Genomic DNA, 19,531 nt, shown 5'->3' with positions numbered 1-19,531 from the left:
TAATAACCTGTTGTACCTGCAAGCCAACTTTTTGCGATTCATGAACAAGCACTCCCAAGTCTCTCTGCACAACAGCATGCTGCAATCTTTCACCATTTAAATAATAATTTGCTCTTCTATTATTCCTTCCAAAGTGGATGATCTCACATTTACCAATATTGTATTCCATCTGCCAGACCTTGGTCCACTCACTTAACCTATCTATATCCCTCTGCAGACTCTCCACATCCTCTGTACAATTTGATTTTATCCACTCAGTTTAGTGTCATCAGCAAATTTTGCTACGCTACACTCAGTCCCCTCTTCCAAGTCATCAATGTAAATGGTAGACCTGCAGGCCCAGCACCAAATCTTGTGGCACCCCACTCACCACTGACTGCCAACTGGAGAAACACCCATTTATACCAACTCTCTACCTTCTATTAGTTAACCAATCCACTATCTATGCCAAAACACTTCCTCCGACTCCATGCATCCGTATCTTATTTATAAGTGTCTTGTGTGGCTTAGTGAACGCCTTCTGGAAACCTGTCTATGACATCCACCTGTTCCCCTCTATGAACTGCACTCATTATGTCCTCAAAGAACTCCAGTCTTTCCCGTCATTCAGTTGCAACGTCCTGAGAAATCTACATGCTCTGTAGTGCAGTGACCAGAACTAAATGTATCCCAGCTGGCATCTGACCAAGCTGTGGTCCTCTCAATGGGTCATAGGATCTGGAGGGCTTTGGGTCTGGCAGTGCATAGGAGACAGGCGGAGGTGTAGGGGCTGGTAGATTACAGGAACTGAGAAGAATTAAAGAGTATCCCAGAGATGCAGAGGGGTATAGAAGCTGAAGAGGGTTACAGGGATAAGGAGGGGTGTAGGGGCCAGAGAGGATTACAAAGGGGCTGGATAGGGTTATAGAGATAAGGAAGGGTATAGGTGTCAGAAGGGGGTCACAGATGAGGGAGGGGTTTAAGGACCAGAAATGGTCACAAAGTTGGGGAGGTGTGTAGGTGCTGTTGAGGTCTCTGAGATGATGAAAGTGTAGGGGCTGGAGGGGGTTACAGAGATGGGCAGGGGTCTAGAGGCAGGAGGGGTGTATGTGCCAGAGAGGGTCACAGGGAATGGGGAGGGGTGTATGGGTCATTGTGTGTTACAGTGGTGAGGAGATACCACATAGATGGGGAAGGGCAGAAGGATCAAAGGGTGTAATGGCACCTTTCCCACACAGACTGCAGTGTTCACCTCCACCTTCTCTGGGGGCTGTTAGGGATGGGCAGTAAATGTTGGCATCCAGAAGGGAATTTTCCATTGGTAGGTGAGACTAGAACTGGGGACATTACCTCAAAATCTAATCATTCCTAAAGAGAATTGGGAAAACACATTGCAGATCAGGAGGGAAAGTGAAGGATGAGCAAGCAAGTTATTTTGAATATGTCGCTCACTGTGTTTGGTAGATGAGTGGCTGCAGGTCTGGTCCAGAGTGGGGGGTGGAGGGTAGTCGATCCTCCTGGGCAGGAAGGGGAGGGAACAAAACCACAACAGCAATGCACACAAAGCATTTGAGGAACACAGTATTCAGTCCTAATCAGTACTGGGAAGGGTCTCAGCCCAAAACTGTTTACTCCATCAACTGTGCCTGACCTGCTGAGCTCCTTCTGCATTTTGTGTGAGTTGGTCTGGATTTCCAGCATCTGCAGAATCTCTTGTGTTAAGAACTTCTAAAGAATGGGGTAGAGGACAAGATACAGGAACAGAATGAGGCCATTTGGCCCATTGAGTCTATTCTGCCATTCCATCATGACTAATTTATTTTCCTCCTTAACCCCATTCTCCTGCCTTTTCGTGTAACCTTTGACCCTATCAAACTCCATTTTATAATCTACCTAATGACTTGGCCTCCACAGCCATTTGTGTCTATGAATTCAACAGATTCACCACCCTCTGGCTAAAGAAATTCTTCCTCATCTTTGGTCTAAAGGGACGTTCCTCTACTCTGAGGCCGTGTTACATTACAGGGAATACCCTCTCTGTCCACTCTATCCAGGCTTTTCAATATTCAATAAGTTTCAATAAGATCCCCTCTCATTCTCCTAAACTCCATTGAGTACCCACTGCCATCAAGTGCTCCTCATACATTAACCCTTTCAATCCTGGGCTCATTGGACCTTCTCCAATGCCAACAGATCTTTTCTGAAATAAGGGGCTCAAAACTGCTCACAGTACTCTAAGTTGTTCTGACCATTGCATTTACCTTCCTCACCACTGACTAAACCTGCAAGTTAACCTTGAGAGAATCCTGCAGAAGATCCCTTTGCATCTCTGATTTCTGAATTCACTTCCCAGTGCAGGATTAAGGACAGTCAGAGACGTTGTAAAGATGAAAGTGGGTTTTATTTATATACATTTAAAAACACAATATTTACATATTGTCTCTGGAGAAAACTGGTGCAACTTTCTGCTATAGGTTTAATGACATGGTGTGAATCAAACTGTGGGCAGAAAGTGATCTGGAACTGAGCCGACATTTGTTTTGGTGACATTACATCCATACAGAATCCTGAGTGTGTGTAGATGCAAGTGATGCGTGCAATCACAGACACACAATGACTGCATACACAGCCAGACAAGGGTCTGGATATGCATGTATACATACGTGTCTGGTCAGGGCATTGCTGGCGTGTCACTGGTGCAGTGCAAACTGCCAGCTGCCTGATCCCAGGTGTGGGTCAGGTTGCTACAGCCCCTTCTCCAAGAGTTTTTCCAGGGATGCTGGAGAGCATGGGGGAGTAGCTGTTAGCATAACGCTACTACAGCGCCAGCAATCAGGGTTCAATTCCTGCCACTGTCTTTTAAGGAGTTTATATGTTCTTCTTGTGACTAACTGTGTGGGTTTCCTCCGGGTGCTCCGGTTTCCTCCCACAAGCCAAAAATGTGTGAGTTAGTAGGTCACATGGGTGTAATTGGGCAGTGGGCTCATTGGGCTAGAAGAGCCTGTTACCATACTGCATCTCTAAATAAAACAAAGACAGAGATAAGGGTGTTGGAGAGGAGGCTGGTGTGGAGCCATTACTCGGAGGAAAGGACTGTGTAGACTGTTCTGTGCACAGCGTGGACCCTTTACCCTCAGCAGCCGAGGTGGGTGTGCGATGTTCAGCAGCTGGAAAACTATGAATAAGGATGGCCAAGGTTGCAGTTAGTGGCCTGGGCATCTCCCAGGGCTGTGACTACAGTCGGCAGCAGAAACCACAGGTTTTCTTCGTTCTCTTTGTTTTACAGCAGTTACAGCAGTAGATGCAGATGGGAAGGTGTGACATCCTCTTCTGCCTCAGCAGCACAGTATCCTGCCACAGAGAGAGAGAGAGAGTGAGCATGAAATCCTGGTAGCTGAGGGCTGTGTCTTGCATTACAGCTGCCGTAGTTACTGCCACACTGTTGGTAGGGAATCTTTGGAGTTCATTGTCACAGACGACTGTGGAAGCCAGGTCATTGGGCATACTTAAGACCAGAAGATGTAGGAGCAGAACTAGGCCATTTGGCCCATCGTCTGCTCCATCATTCCATACTGATTTATTATGCCTCTCAAAACCATTCTTCTGCCTTCTCCCCTTAATCTTTGATGCCCATGCTAAGTATGTACCTATCTCGGCTTTAAATATACCCAGTCTCCTCCCATACTCACCCTCACCCATCACCTGCCAGACGGTACTCTGTCCAATCCCCACATCTTCTTATTCTGACACCGGCCTCCTTCCTTTCCAGTCATGAAGAAGGGTCTCGGTCTCCCCTCCATACTGCCTGACTTGATGAGTTTCTCCAGCATTTTGTGCGTGTTACTCTGTCGTTTAGTGGGTATGAATTCTTTGTGCTAACCTGAGTCCAAGGTGTTGGAGGAGGTTGATTCTCACCCCTAACCTTGTGCTTCACCCATGATCCCCCTCCTGTCTCTGCTGTGGGAGCTGATGTGAATCAGCGTTGTCAGTTATGACTTGGTATCTTCAGGTCTTTGGCTAATGTTCAAATCAATAATTCAGTCGAAAGGATTAGATAAGTTCTGTACACAGTAATTTGGCACCAATTGCACTTTGATACCATCTCTTTGCCAGCCGACTACATTTGTCTGGCGCCTTTAAGCTCCTAATGCATCCAAAAGAGCCACAAGAGAGCAAATGTCAAACAAAACAAAATCTCCCTGCTCTCCTTCAAGAACATCTTTTGACTCTCCATCCCCAGTCAGCAATGGGGAGATAGGTGTTGTGAAAGAGAGAGGGAGGGGTTAATGAGGGGATTCTGGAGCTTGGGGCTCAGTGAGGTGAAGGCAAGTCAGCAAAAGGGACTGGGGACTGTAGGGGGTGTAAGAGTAGGAGGGGGTTACAGAGACAGGAAGGGGTGTGGGGCCAGAGGAGTCACAGAGATAGGGGAGGGGTGAGTGGCTGGAGGTGGAAAAAGGTGTAGGGGCTGGAGAGGATCACAACAATGGAAAGGGGTATTGGGGTCAGAGGGGATCATAGAGATAGGGAGGTGTGTAGGATCCGGAGGGGTGGGGTGAGGTTACAGCGATTGTGAGGACTGAAGAGATTATGGAGGGATTCAGATGTAAAAATCCCTGTGAGCGTTGAGGGTTAGTGTTCCCTGGGGCGTGAGGAGCACTTGGTGTTTCCAGCAATGTTGAACGTGGTTCTCTCCAGCTTTTCTGTGGTCAACGTTACTTCTTCAGCTGACCCTGGGCTTTGTAGTCCAGAAGCTGCTGTCTGCTCTGCGCCCATTAGTTCTTATTTTCAGCACGATGGAGGCCTTATCCTGGTGTGACGTTTTAGCAGAGCTTAAGGATGGCATTGGTACTGGCAGAAAACTCACATTGAAGCTTCTCCCACACCTTTTCCAGCTCACTCCCTTATTCCATCTTCTTTCCTCTGCACCCTTTCACACCATCTTAATCTGGAATCCCTCCTCTGTGCTGAGAGTTTTTCCTTCCTCCTTCCTGGCAACACATCCCTTCCAACCACCACCTTCCTTTTCCATCTCCCTCAATCACTTGGAACAGACTACCACTTGGCTGTGGAAAATTGCATTCCTAGAGAGCTGGAACCCAGCCTGTCATCTCAGTGTCAAACGACTCATTGTAACTGTGACACTGATTACAGATGTTCAGAGAGAGTGGGACGGACAAGAATGAAATAAAATAAATATCACCTACCACGCCGTCTGCATCCATATCATTTTCGGCTGTGAGGGAGTTGTGCTGTTGATCAACCTGTAATGAGAATGAGAGATGTCAATGAACTCTGGCAGGAAAGGAATGTACATCAAGATTTATGGTCACACCTTCCAGATGCAAGATGTCTTCAACCTTACCAAGTTAAATTCTCCTCTACGTCATGTCAGGATGGATGAGGAACGGAGGAGTGGAGGAGAATCTGAAAGGAGTGGACAGGGAGGTGGAGAGGAGTGGAGTATCAAGAGCTCGAGCAAGAGAAGCTAAGGGAACCGTGGTAGAGTGACAGTGATCACTGGGATGTGGGAAACGGAGTGTATGAGGGATATACCTCAAACAAAGCTATGGAAATAGAGAAGGATGATTAGGCTTGAGTGGGTCACAGAGACAAGGAGGGGTATAGGGAATGGAGGGTGTCACAGAGACAAGGAGGGGTATTGGGAATGGAGGGGGTTACAGAGACCGAGGGGGGTAGAGAATGGAGAAGGTTACAGAGACAGGGAAGGGTGTAGAAAATGAAAAAGGTTACAGAGACAGACGGGTGTAGAGAATGGAGAAGGTTACAGAGACGGGTGTAGAGAACGGAGAAGGTTACAGGGACGGGTGTAGAGAACGGAGAAGGTTACAGAGACGGGTGTAGAGAACGGAGAAGGTTACAGAGACGGGTGTAGAGAATGGAGAAGGTTACAGGGACGGGTGTAGAGAACGGAGAAGGTTACAGGGACGGGTGTAGAGAACGGAGAATGTTACGGGGAAGGGTGTAGAGAATGGAGAAGGTTACAGGGACGGGTGTAGAGAACGGAGAAGGTTACAGGGACGGGTGTAGAGAACGGAGAAGGTTACAGGGACAGGTGTAGAGAACGGAGAAGGTTACAGGGAAGGGTGTAGAGAACGGAGAAGGTTACAGGGACGGGTGTAGAGAACGGAGAAGGTTACAGAGACGGGTGTAGAGAACGGAGAAGGTTACAGGGACGGGTGTAGAGAACGGAGAAGGTTACAGGGACGGGTGTAGAGAACGGAGAAGGTTACAGGGACGGGTGTAGAGAACGGAGAAGGTTACAGGGACGGGTGTAGAGAACGGAGAAGGTTACAGGGACGGGTGTAGAGAACGGAGAAGGTTACAGAGACGGGTGTAGAGAACGGGGAAGGGTGTAGAGAACGGAGAAGGTTACAGCGACGGGTGTAGAGAACGGAGAAGGTTACAGGGACGGGTGTAGAGAACGGAGAAGGTTACAGGGACGGTGTAGAGAACAGAGAAGGTTACAGAGATGGGTGTAGAGAACGGAGAAGGTTACGGGGAAGGGTGTAGAGAACGGAGAAGGTTACAGGGACGGGTGTAGAGAACAGGGAAGGGTGTAGAGAACGGAGAAGGTTACAGGGACGGGTGTAGAGAACGGAGAAGGTTACAGGGACGGGTGTAGAGAACGGAGAAGGTTACAGGGACGGTGTAGAGAACGGAGAAGGTTACAGGGACGGGTGTAGAGAACGGAGAAGGTTACAGAGACGGGTGTAGAGAACGGAGAAGGTTACAGGGACGGGTGTAGAGAACGGAGAAGGTTACAGGGACGGGTGTAGAGAACGGAGAAGGTTACAGGGACGGGTGTAGAGAACGGAGAAGGTTACAGGGACGGGTGTAAAGAACGGAGAAGGTTACAGAGACGGGTGTAGAGAACGGAGAAGGTTACAGGGACGGGTGTAGAGAACGCAGAAGGTTACAGAGACGGGTGTAGAGAACGGAGAAGGTTACAGGGACGGGTGTAGAGAACGGAGAAGGTTACAGGGACGGGGGTAGAGAACGGAGAAGGTTACAGGGACGGGTGTAGAGAACGGAGAAGGTCACACTGGTCTTCCCTCTGGGAAGTCACACTGGTGTAACGGAGAAGGTTACAGAGACGGGTGTAGAGAACAGGGAAGGGTGTAGAGAACGGAGAAGGTTACAGGGACGGGTGTAAAGAACGGAGAAGGTTACAGGGACGGGTGTAGAGAACGGAGAAGGTTACAGGGTCGGGTGTAGAGAACGGAGAAGGTTACAGGGACGGGTGTAGAGAACGGAGAAGGTTACAGGGACGGGTGTAAGGAACGGAGAAGGTTACAGAGACGGGTGTAGAGAACGGAGAAGGTTACAGGGACAGGTGTAGAGAACGGAGAAGGTTACAGGAACGGGTGTAGAGAACGGAGAAGGTTACAGGGACGGGTGTAGAGAACGGAGAAGGTTACAGGGACGGGTGTAGAGAACGGAGAAGGTTACAGAGACGGGTGTAGAGAATGGAGAAGGTTACAGGGACGGGTGTAGAGAACGGAGAAGGTTACAGGGAAGGGTGTAGAGAACGGAAAAGGTTACAGAGACGGGTGTAGAGAACGGGGAAGGGTGTAGAGAACGGAGAAGGTTACAGGGACAGGTGTAGAGAACGGAGAAGGTTACAGGGACGGGTGTAGAGAACGGAGAAGATTACAGGGACGGTGTAGAGAACGGAGAAGGTTACAGGGACGGGTGTCGAGAACGGAGAAGGTTACAGAGACGGGTGTAGAGAACGGAGAAGGTTACAGAGACGGGTGTAGAGAAAGGAGAAGGTTACAGCGACGGGTGTAGAAAACGGAGAAGGTTACAGAGACGGGTGTAGAGAACGGAGAAGGTTACAGAGACAGGTGTAGAGAACGGAGAAGGTTACAGGGACGGGGGTAGAGAACGGAGAAGGTTACAGGGACGGGTGTAGAGAACGGAGAAGGTTACAGAGACAGGTGTAGAGAACGGAGAAGGTTACAGGGACGGGTGTAGAGAACGGAGAAGGTTACAGGGACGGGGGTAGAGAACGGAGAAGGTTACAGGGACGGGTGTAGAGAACGGAGAAGGTTACAGGGACGGGTGTAGAGAACGGAGAAGGTTACAGAGACGGGTGTAGAGAACGGGGAAGGGTGTAGAGAACGGAGAAGGTTACAGGGACGGGTGTAGAGAACGGAGAAGGTTACAGGGAGGGGTGTAGAGTACGGAGAAGGTCACAGGGACGGTGTAGAGAACGGATAAGGTTACAGGGACGGGTGTAGAGAACGGAGAAGGTTAGAGGGACGGGTGTAGAGAATGGAGGGGATTACAGAGACAAGGAGGGGTATCGAGAATGGACAGGGTTACAGAGACCGAGGGGGGTAGAGAATGGAGAAGGTTACAGAGACGGGTGTAGAGAACGGAGAAGGTTACGGGGAAGGGTGTAGAGAACGGAGAAGGTTACAGGGACGGGTGTAGAGAACGGAGAAGGTTACAGAGATGGGTGTAGAGAAAGGGGAAGGGTGTAGAGAACGGAGAAGGTTACAGGGACGGGTGTAGATAACGGAGAAGGTTACAGGGACGGTGTAGAGAACGGAGAAGGTTACAGGGACGGGTGTAGAGAACGGAGAAGGTTACAGGAACGGGTGTAGAGAACGGAGAAGGTTACAGAGACGGGTGTAGAGAACGGAGAAGGTTACAGGGACGGGTGTAGAGAACGGAGAAGGTTACAGAGACGGGTGTTGAGAACGGAGAAGGTTACAGGGACGGGTGTAGAGAACGGAGAAGGTTATAGCGACGGGTGTAGAGAACGGAGAAGGTTACAGAGACGGGTGTAGAGAACGGAGAAGGTTACAGGGACGGGTGTAGAGAATGGAGAAGGTTACAGAGACGGGTGTAGAGAACGGAGAAGGTTACAGGGACGGGTGTAGAGAACGGGAAGGTTACAGAGACGTGTGTAGAGAACGGAGAAGGTTACAGGGACGGGTGTAGAGAACGGAGACGGTTACAGGGAAGGGTGTAGAGAACGGAGAAGGTTACAGGGACGGGTGTAGAGAGCGGAGAAGGTTACAGGGACGGGTGTAGAGAACGGAGAAGGTTACAGGGACGGGTGTAGAGAACGGAGAAGGTTACAGGGACGGGTGTAGAGAACGGAGGTTACAGAGACGGGTGTAGAGAATGGAGAAGGTTACAGGGACGGGTGTAGAGAACGGAGAAGGTTACAGGGAAGGGTGTAGAGAACGGAAAAGGTTACAGAGACGGGTGTAGAGAACGGGGAAGGGTGTAGAGAACGGAGAAGGTTACAGGGACAGGTGTAGAGAACAGAGAAGGTTACAGAGACGGGTGTAGAGAACGGAGAAGGTTACAGGGACGGGTGTAGAGAACGGAGAAGGTTACAGGGACGGGTGTAGAGAACGGAGGTTACAGAGACGGGTGTAGAGAACAGAGAAGGTTACAGGGACGGGTGTAGAGAACGGAGAAGGTTACAGGGACGGGTGTAGAGAACGGAGGTTACAGAGACGGGTGTAGAGAACGGAGAAGGTTACAGAGACGGGTGTAGAGAACGGAGAAGGTTACAGGGACGGGTGTAGAGAATGGAGAAGGTTACAGAGACGGGTGTAGAGAACGGAGAAGGTTACAGGGACGGGTGTAGAGAACGGGAAGGTTACAGAGACGTGTGTAGAGAACGGAGAAGGTTACAGGGACGGGTGTAGAGAACGGAGAAGGTTACAGGGACGGGTGTAGAGTACGGAGAAGGTCACAGGGACGGTGTAGAGAACGGATAAGGTTACAGGGTCGGGTGTAGAGAACGGAGAAGGTTAGAGGGACGGGTGTAGAGAATGGAGAAGGTTAGAGGGACGGTGTAGAGAACGGAGAAGGTTACAGGGACGGGTGTAGAGAACGGAGAAGGTTACAGAGACGGGTGTAGAGAACGGAGAAGGTTACAGGGACGGGTGTAGAGAACGGAGAAGGTTACAGGAACGGGTGTAGAGAACGGAGAAGGTTACTGAGACGGGTGTAGAGAACGGAGAAGGTTACAGAGACAGGTGTTGAGAACGGAGAAGGTTACAGGGACGGGTGTAGAGAACGGAGAAGGTTATAGCGACGGGTGTAGAGAACGGAGAAGGTTACAGGGACGGGTGTAGAGAATGGAGGGGATTACAGAGACAAGGAGGGGTATCGAGAATGGAGAGGGTTACAGAGACCGAGGGGGGTAGAGAATGGAGAAGGTTACAGAGACGGGTGTAGAGAACGGAGAAGGTTACGGGGAAGGTTGTAGAGAACGGAGAAGGTTACAGGGACGGGTGTAGAGAACGGAGAAGGTTACAGAGATGGGTGTAGAGAACGGGGAAGGGTGTAGAGAACGGAGAAGGTTACAGGGACGGTGTAGAGAACGGAGAAGGTTACAGGGACGGGTGTAGAGAACGGAGAAGGTTACAGGGACGGGTGTAGAGAACGGAGAAGGTTACAGGGACGGGTGTAGAGAACGGAGGTTACAGAGACGGGTGTAGAGAATGGAGAAGGTTACAGGGACGGGTGTAGAGAACGGAGAAGGTTACAGGGAAGGGTGTAGAGAACGGAAAAGGTTACAGAGACGGGTGTAGAGAACGGGGAAGGGTGTAGAGAACGGAGAAGGTTACAGGGACAGGTGTAGAGAACGGAGAAGGTTACAGGGACGGGTGTAGAGAACGGAGAAGATTACAGGGACGGTGTAGAGAACGGAGAAGGTTACAGGGACGGGTGTCGAGAACGGAGAAGGTTACAGAGACGGGTGTAGAGAACGGAGAAGGTTACAGGGACGGGTGTAGAGAACGGAGAAGGTTACAGGGACGGGGGTAGAGAACGGAGAAGGTTACAGGGACGGGTGTAGAGAACGGAGAAGGTTACAGGGACGGGTGTAGAGAACGGAGAAGGTTACAGAGACGGGTGTAGAGAACGGGGAAGGGTGTAGAGAACGGAGAAGGTTACAGGGACGGGGGTAGAGAACGGAGAAGGTTACAGGGAGGGGTGTAGAGTACGGAGAAGGTCACAGGGACGGTGTAGAGAACGGATAAGGTTCCAGGGACGGGTGTAGAGAACGGAGAAGGTTAGAGGGACGGGTGTAGAGAATGGAGGGGATTACAGAGGCAAGGAGGGGTATCGAGAATGGAGAGGGTTACAGAGACCGAGGGGGGTAGAGAATGGAGAAGGTTACAGAGACGGGTGTAGAGAACGGAGAAGGTTACGGGGAAGGGTGTAGAGAACGGAGAAGGTTACAGGGACGGGTGTAGAGAACGGAGAAGCTTACAGAGATGGGTGTAGAGAACGGGGAAGGGTGTAGAGAACGGAGAAGGTTACAGGGACGGGTGTAGATAACGGAGAAGGTTACAGAGACGGTGTAGAGAACGGAGAAGGTTACAGGGACGGGTGTAGAGAACGGAGAAGGTTACAGAGACGGGTGTAGAGAACGGAGAAGGTTACAGGGACGGGTGTAGAGAACGGAGAAGGTTACAGGAACGGGTGTAGAGAACGGAGAAGGTTACAGAGACGGGTGTAGAGAACGGAGAAGGTTACAGGGACGGGTGTAGAGAACGGAGAAGTTTACAGAGACGGGTGTTGAGAACGGAAAAGGTTACAGGGACGGGTGTAGAGAACGGAGAAGGTTATAGCGACGGGTGTAGAGAACGGAGAAGGTTACAGAGACGGGTGTAGAGAACGGAGAAGGTTACAGGGACGGGTGTAGAGAATGGAGAAGGTTACAGAGACGGGTGTAGAGAACGGAGAAGGTTACAGGGACGGGTGTAGAGAACGGGAAGGTTACAGAGACGTGTGTAGAGAACGGAGAAGGTTACAGGGACGGGTGTAGAGAACGGAGACGGTTACAGGGAAGGGTGTAGAGAACGGAGAAGGTTACAGGGACGGGTGTAGAGAACGGAGAAGGTTACAGAGACGGGTGTAGAGAACGGAGAAGGTTACAGGGACGGGTGTAGAGAACGGAGAAGGTTACAGGGACGGGTGTAGAGAACGGAGGTTACAGAGACGGGTGTAGAGAATGGAGAAGGTTACAGGGACGGGTGTAGAGAACGGAGAAGGTTACAGGGAAGGGTGAAGAGAACGGAAAAGGTTACAGAGACGGGTGTAGAGAACGGGGAAGGGTGTAGAGAACGGAGAAGCTTACAGGGACAGGTGTAGAGAACGGAGAAGGTTACAGGGACGGGTGTAGAGAACGGAGAAGATTACAGGGACGGTGTAGAGAACGGAGAAGGTTACAGGGACGGGTGTCGAGAACGGAGAGGGTTACAGAGACGGGTGTAGAGAACGGAGAAGGTTACAGAGATGGGTGTAGAGAACGGAGAAGGTTACAGGGACGGGTGTAGAAAACGGAGAAGGTTACAGAGACGGGTGTAGAGAACGGAGAAGGTTACAGGGACGGGGGTAGAGAACGGAGAAGGTTACAGAGACGGGTGTAGATAACGGAGAAGGTTACAGGGACGGGTGTAGTGAACGGAGAAGGTTACAAGGACGGGTGTAGAGAACGGAGAAGGTTACAGAGACGGGTGTAGAGAACGGGGAAGGGTGTAGAGAACGGAGAAGGTTACAGGGACGGGTGTAGAGAACGGAGAAGGTTACAGGGACGGGTGTAGAGAACGGAGAAGGTTACAGGGACGGTGTAGAGAACGGAGAAGGTTACAGAGACGGGTGTAGAGAACGGGGAAGGGTGTAGAGAACGGAGAAGGTTACAGGGACAGGTGTAGAGAACAGAGAAGGTTACAGAGACGGGTGTAGAGAACGGAGAAGGTTACAGGGACGGGTGTAGAGAACGGAGAAGGTTACAGGGACGGGTGTAGAGAACGGAGAAGGTTACAGGGACGGGTGTAGAGAACGGAGAAGGTTACAGAGACGGGTGTAGAGAACGGGGAAGGGTGTAGAGAACGGAGAAGGTTACAGCGACGGGTGTAGAGAACGGAGAAGGTTACAGGGACGGGTGTAGAGAACGGAGAAGGTTACAGGGACGGTGTAGAGAACAGAGAAGGTTACAGAGATGGGTGTAGAGAACGGAGAAGGTTACGGGGAAGGGTGTAGAGAACGGAGAAGGTTACAGGGACGGGTGTAGAGAACAGGGAAGGGTGTAGAGAACGGAGAAGGTTACAGGGACGGGTGTAGAGAACGGAGAAGGTTACAGGGACGGGTGTAGAGAACGGAGAAGGTTACAGGGACGGTGTAGAGAACGGAGAAGGTTACAGGGACGGGTGTAGAGAACGGAGAAGGTTACAGAGACGGGTGTAGAGAACGGAGAAGGTTACAGGGACGGGTGTAGAGAACGGAGAAGGTTACAGGGACGGGTGTAGAGAACGGAGAAGGTTACAGGGACGGGTGTAGAGAACGGAGAAGGTTACAGGGACGGGTGTAAAGAACGGAGAAGGTTACAGAGACGGGTGTAGAGAACGGAGAAGGTTACAGGGACGGGTGTAGAGAACGCAGAAGGTTACAGAGACGGGTGTAGAGAACGGAGAAGGTTACAGGGACGGGTGTAGAGAACGGAGAAGGTTACAGGGACGGGGGTAGAGAACGGAGAAGGTTACAGGGACGGGTGTAGAGAACGGAGAAGGTCACACTGGTCTTCCCTCTGGGAAGTCACACTGGTGTAACGGAGAAGGTTACAGAGACGGGTGTAGAGAACAGGGAAGGGTGTAGAGAACGGAGAAGGTTACAGGGACGGGTGTAAAGAACGGAGAAGGTTACAGGGACGGGTGTAGAGAACGGAGAAGGTTACAGGGTCGGGTGTAGAGAACGGAGAAGGTTACAGGGACGGGTGTAGAGAACGGAGAAGGTTACAGGGACGGGTGTAAGGAACGGAGAAGGTTACAGAGACGGGTGTAGAGAACGGAGAAGGTTACAGGGACAGGTGTAGAGAACGGAGAAGGTTACAGGAACGGGTGTAGAGAACGGAGAAGGTTACAGGGACGGGTGTAGAGAACGGAGAAGGTTACAGGGACGGGTGTAGAGAACGGAGAAGGTTACAGAGACGGGTGTAGAGAATGGAGAAGGTTACAGGGACGGGTGTAGAGAACGGAGAAGGTTACAGGGAAGGGTGTAGAGAACGGAAAAGGTTACAGAGACGGGTGTAGAGAACGGGGAAGGGTGTAGAGAACGGAGAAGGTTACAGGGACAGGTGTAGAGAACGGAGAAGGTTACAGGGACGGGTGTAGAGAACGGAGAAGATTACAGGGACGGTGTAGAGAACGGAGAAGGTTACAGGGACGGGTGTCGAGAACGGAGAAGGTTACAGAGACGGGTGTAGAGAACGGAGAAGGTTACAGAGACGGGTGTAGAGAAAGGAGAAGGTTACAGCGACGGGTGTAGAAAACGGAGAAGGTTACAGAGACGGGTGTAGAGAACGGAGAAGGTTACAGAGACAGGTGTAGAGAACGGAGAAGGTTACAGGGACGGGGGTAGAGAACGGAGAAGGTTACAGGGACGGGTGTAGAGAACGGAGAAGGTTACAGAGACAGGTGTAGAGAACGGAGAAGGTTACAGGGACGGGTGTAGAGAACGGAGAAGGTTACAGGGACGGGGGTAGAGAACGGAGAAGGTTACAGGGACGGGTGTAGAGAACGGAGAAGGTTACAGGGACGGGTGTAGAGAACGGAGAAGGTTACAGAGACGGGTGTAGAGAACGGGGAAGGGTGTAGAGAACGGAGAAGGTTACAGGGACGGGTGTAGAGAACGGAGAAGGTTACAGGGAGGGGTGTAGAGTACGGAGAAGGTCACAGGGACGGTGTAGAGAACGGATAAGGTTACAGGGACGGGTGTAGAGAACGGAGAAGGTTAGAGGGACGGGTGTAGAGAATGGAGGGGATTACAGAGACAAGGAGGGGTATCGAGAATGGACAGGGTTACAGAGACCGAGGGGGGTAGAGAATGGAGAAGGTTACAGAGACGGGTGTAGAGAACGGAGAAGGTTACGGGGAAGGGTGTAGAGAACGGAGAAGGTTACAGGGACGGGTGTAGAGAACGGAGAAGGTTACAGAGATGGGTGTAGAGAAAGGGGAAGGGTGTAGAGAACGGAGAAGGTTACAGGGACGGGTGTAGATAACGGAGAAGGTTACAGGGACGGTGTAGAGAACGGAGAAGGTTACAGGGACGGGTGTAGAGAACGGAGAAGGTTACAGGAACGGGTGTAGAGAACGGAGAAGGTTACAGAGACGGGTGTAGAGAACGGAGAAGGTTACAGGGACGGGTGTAGAGAACGGAGAAGGTTACAGAGACGGGTGTTGAGAACGGAGAAGGTTACAGGGACGGGTGTAGAGAACGGAGAAGGTTATAGCGACGGGTGTAGAGAACGGAGAAGGTTACAGAGACGGGTGTAGAGAACGGAGAAGGTTACAGGGACGGGTGTAGAGAATGGAGAAGGTTACAGAGACGGGTGTAGAGAACGGAGAAGGTTACAGGGACGGGTGTAGAGAACGGGAAGGTTACAGAGACGTGTGTAGAGAACGGAGAAGGTTACAGGGACGGGTGTAGAGAACGGAGACGGTTACAGGGAAGGGTGTAGAGAACGGAGAAGGTTACAGGGACGGGTGTAGAGAGCGGAGAAGGTTACAGGGACGGGTGTAGAGAACGGAGAAGGTTACAGGGACGGGTGTAGAGAACGGAGAAGGTTACAGGGACGGGTGTAGAGAACGGAGGTTACAGAGACGGGTGTAGAGAATGGAGAAGGTTACAGGGACGGGTGTAGAGAACGGAGAAGGTTACAGGGAAGGGTGTAGAGAACGGAAAAGGTTACAGAGACGGGTGTAGAGAACGGGGAAGGGTGTAGAGAACGGAGAAGGTTACAGGGACAGGTGTAGAGAACAGAGAAGGTTACAGAGACGGGTGTAGAGAACGGAGAAGGTTACAGGGACGGGTGTAGAGAACGGAGAAGGTTACAGGGACGGGTGTAGAGAACGGAGGTTACAGAGACGGGTGTAGAGAACAGAGAAGGTTACAGGGACGGGTGTAGAGAACGGAGAAGGTTACAGGGACGGGTGTAGAGAACGGAGGTTACAGAGACGGGTGTAGAGAACGGAGAAGGTTACAGAGACGGGTGTAGAGAACGGAGAAGGTTACAGGGACGGGTGTAGAGAATGGAGAAGGTTACAGAGACGGGTGTAGAGAACGGAGAAGGTTACAGGGACGGGTGTAGAGAACGGGAAGGTTACAGAGACGTGTGTAGAGAACGGAGAAGGTTACAGGGACGGGTGTAGAGAACGGAGAAGGTTACAGGGACGGGTGTAGAGTACGGAGAAGGTCACAGGGACGGTGTAGAGAACGGATAAGGTTACAGGGTCGGGTGTAGAGAACGGAGAAGGTTAGAGGGACGGGTGTAGAGAATGGAGAAGGTTAGAGGGACGGTGTAGAGAACGGAGAAGGTTACAGGGACGGGTGTAGAGAACGGAGAAGGTTACAGAGACGGGTGTAGAGAACGGAGAAGGTTACAGGGACGGGTGTAGAGAACGGAGAAGGTTACAGGAACGGGTGTAGAGAACGGAGAAGGTTACTGAGACGGGTGTAGAGAACGGAGAAGGTTACAGAGACAGGTGTTGAGAACGGAGAAGGTTACAGGGACGGGTGTAGAGAACGGAGAAGGTTATAGCGACGGGTGTAGAGAACGGAGAAGGTTACAGGGACGGGTGTAGAGAATGGAGGGGATTACAGAGACAAGGAGGGGTATCGAGAATGGAGAGGGTTACAGAGACCGAGGGGGGTAGAGAATGGAGAAGGTTACAGAGACGGGTGTAGAGAACGGAGAAGGTTACGGGGAAGGTTGTAGAGAACGGAGAAGGTTACAGGGACGGGTGTAGAGAACGGAGAAGGTTACAGAGATGGGTGTAGAGAACGGGGAAGGGTGTAGAGAACGGAGAAGGTTACAGGGACGGTGTAGAGAACGGAGAAGGTTACAGGGACGGGTGTAGAGAACGGAGAAGGTTACAGGGACGGGTGTAGAGAACGGAGAAGGTTACAGGGACGGGTGTAGAGAACGGAGGTTACAGAGACGGGTGTAGAGAATGGAGAAGGTTACAGGGACGGGTGTAGAGAACGGAGAAGGTTACAGGGAAGGGTGTAGAGAACGGAAAAGGTTACAGAGACGGGTGTAGAGAACGGGGAAGGGTGTAGAGAACGGAGAAGGTTACAGGGACAGGTGTAGAGAACGGAGAAGGTTACAGGGACGGGTGTAGAGAACGGAGAAGATTACAGGGACGGTGTAGAGAACGGAGAAGGTTACAGGGACGGGTGTCGAGAACGGAGAAGGTTACAGAGACGGGTGTAGAGAACGGAGAAGGTTACAGGGACGGGTGTAGAGAACGGAGAAGGTTACAGGGACGGGGGTAGAGAACGGAGAAGGTTACAGGGACGGGTGTAGAGAACGGAGAAGGTTACAGGGACGGGTGTAGAGAACGGAGAAGGTTACAGAGACGGGTGTAGAGAACGGGGAAGGGTGTAGAGAACGGAGAAGGTTACAGGGACGGGGGTAGAGAACGGAGAAGGTTACAGGGAGGGGTGTAGAGTACGGAGAAGGTCACAGGGACGGTGTAGAGAACGGATAAGGTTCCAGGGACGGGTGTAGAGAACGGAGAAGGTTAGAGGGACGGGTGTAGAGAATGGAGGGGATTACAGAGGCAAGGAGGGGTATCGAGAATGGAGAGGGTTACAGAGACCGAGGGGGGTAGAGAATGGAGAAGGTTACAGAGACGGGTGTAGAGAACGGAGAAGGTTACGGGGAAGGGTGTAGAGAACGGAGAAGGTTACAGGGACGGGTGTAGAGAACGGAGAAGCTTACAGAGATGGGTGTAGAGAACGGGGAAGGGTGTAGAGAACGGAGAAGGTTACAGGGACGGGTGTAGATAACGGAGAAGGTTACAGAGACGGTGTAGAGAACGGAGAAGGTTACAGGGACGGGTGTAGAGAACGGAGAAGGTTACAGAGACGGGTGTAGAGAACGGAGAAGGTTACAGGGACGGGTGTAGAGAACGGAGAAGGTTACAGGAACGGGTGTAGAGAACGGAGAAGGTTACAGAGACGGGTGTAGAGAACGGAGAAGGTTACAGGGACGGGTGTAGAGAACGGAGAAGTTTACAGAGACGGGTGTTGAGAACGGAAAAGGTTACAGGGACGGGTGTAGAGAACGGAGAAGGTTATAGCGACGGGTGTAGAGAACGGAGAAGGTTACAGAGACGGGTGTAGAGAACGGAGAAGGTTACAGGGACGGGTGTAGAGAATGGAGAAGGTTACAGAGACGGGTGTAGAGAACGGAGAAGGTTACAGGGACGGGTGTAGAGAACGGGAAGGTTACAGAGACGTGTGTAGAGAACGGAGAAGGTTACAGGGACGGGTGTAGAGAACGGAGACGGTTACAGGGAAGGGTGTAGAGAACGGAGAAGGTTACAGGGACGGGTGTAGAGAACGGAGAAGGTTACAGAGACGGGTGTAGAGAACGGAGAAGGTTACAGGGACGGGTGTAGAGAACGGAGAAGGTTACAGGGACGGGTGTAGAGAACGGAGGTTACAGAGACGGGTGTAGAGAATGGAGAAGGTTACAGGGACGGGTGTAGAGAACGGAGAAGGTTACAGGGAAGGGTGAAGAGAACGGAAAAGGTTACAGAGACGGGTGTAGAGAACGGGGAAGGGTGTAGAGAACGGAGAAGCTTACAGGGACAGGTGTAGAGAACGGAGAAGGTTACAGGGACGGGTGTAGAGAACGGAGAAGATTACAGGGACGGTGTAGAGAACGGAGAAGGTTACAGGGACGGGTGTCGAGAACGGAGAGGGTTACAGAGACGGGTGTAGAGAACGGAGAAGGTTACAGAGATGGGTGTAGAGAACGGAGAAGGTTACAGGGACGGGTGTAGAAAACGGAGAAGGTTACAGAGACGGGTGTAGAGAACGGAGAAGGTTACAGGGACGGGGGTAGAGAACGGAGAAGGTTACAGAGACGGGTGTAGATAACGGAGAAGGTTACAGGGACGGGTGTAGTGAACGGAGAAGGTTACAAGGACGGGTGTAGAGAACGGAGAAGGTTACAGAGACGGGTGTAGAGAACGGGGAAGGGTGTAGAGAACGGAGAAGGTTACAGGGACGGGTGTAGAGAACGGAGAAGGTTACAGGGACGGGTGTAGAGAACGGAGAAGGTTACAGGGACGGTGTAGAGAACGGAGAAGGTTACAGAGACGGGTGTAGAGAACGGGGAAGGGTGTAGAGAACGGAGAAGGTTACAGGGACAGGTGTAGAGAACAGAGAAGGTTACAGAGACGGGTGTAGAGAACGGAGAAGGTTACAGGGACGGGTGTAGAGAACGGAGAAGGTTACAGGGAAGGGTGTAGAGAACGGAGAAGGTTACAGGGATGGGTGTAGAGAACGGAGAAGGTTACAGAGACGGGTGTAGAGAACGGGGAAGGGTGTAGAGAACGGAGAAGGTTACAGGGACGGGTGTAGAGAACGGAGAAGGTTACAGGGACGGGTGTAGAGAACGGAGAAGGTTACAGGGACGGTGTAGAGAACGGAGAAGGTTACAGGGACGGGTGTAGAGAACGGAGAAGGTTACAGAGACGGG

At 51.5% G+C, this 19,531-nt stretch overlaps 1 protein-coding gene across 1 annotated transcript in view; it reads right to left on the bottom strand.

Moving 5' to 3' along the window:
* Positions 1–2,358: 2,358 nt before the first annotated feature.
* Positions 2,359–19,531, bottom strand: part of hamp (hepcidin antimicrobial peptide) — a 43,834-nt gene continuing 26,661 nt past the window's right edge. The window contains exons 2-3 of the mRNA XM_073058739.1: positions 5,184–5,240; positions 2,359–3,330 (exon numbers count right to left, since the gene is read on the bottom strand). Coding sequence (XP_072914840.1) covers positions 3,214–3,330; positions 5,184–5,240 — 174 coding nt within the window. The 3' untranslated portion in view covers positions 2,359–3,213. The remainder of the gene's footprint in view (positions 3,331–5,183; positions 5,241–19,531) is intronic.

Source organism: Hemitrygon akajei, chromosome 1, assembly GCF_048418815.1.
Source record: "Hemitrygon akajei chromosome 1, sHemAka1.3, whole genome shotgun sequence".
Taxonomy (NCBI): domain Eukaryota; kingdom Metazoa; phylum Chordata; class Chondrichthyes; order Myliobatiformes; family Dasyatidae; genus Hemitrygon; species Hemitrygon akajei.
Note: the sequence above shows the minus strand (reverse complement) of the source record. Positions and strands in the feature narration are given on the sequence as shown.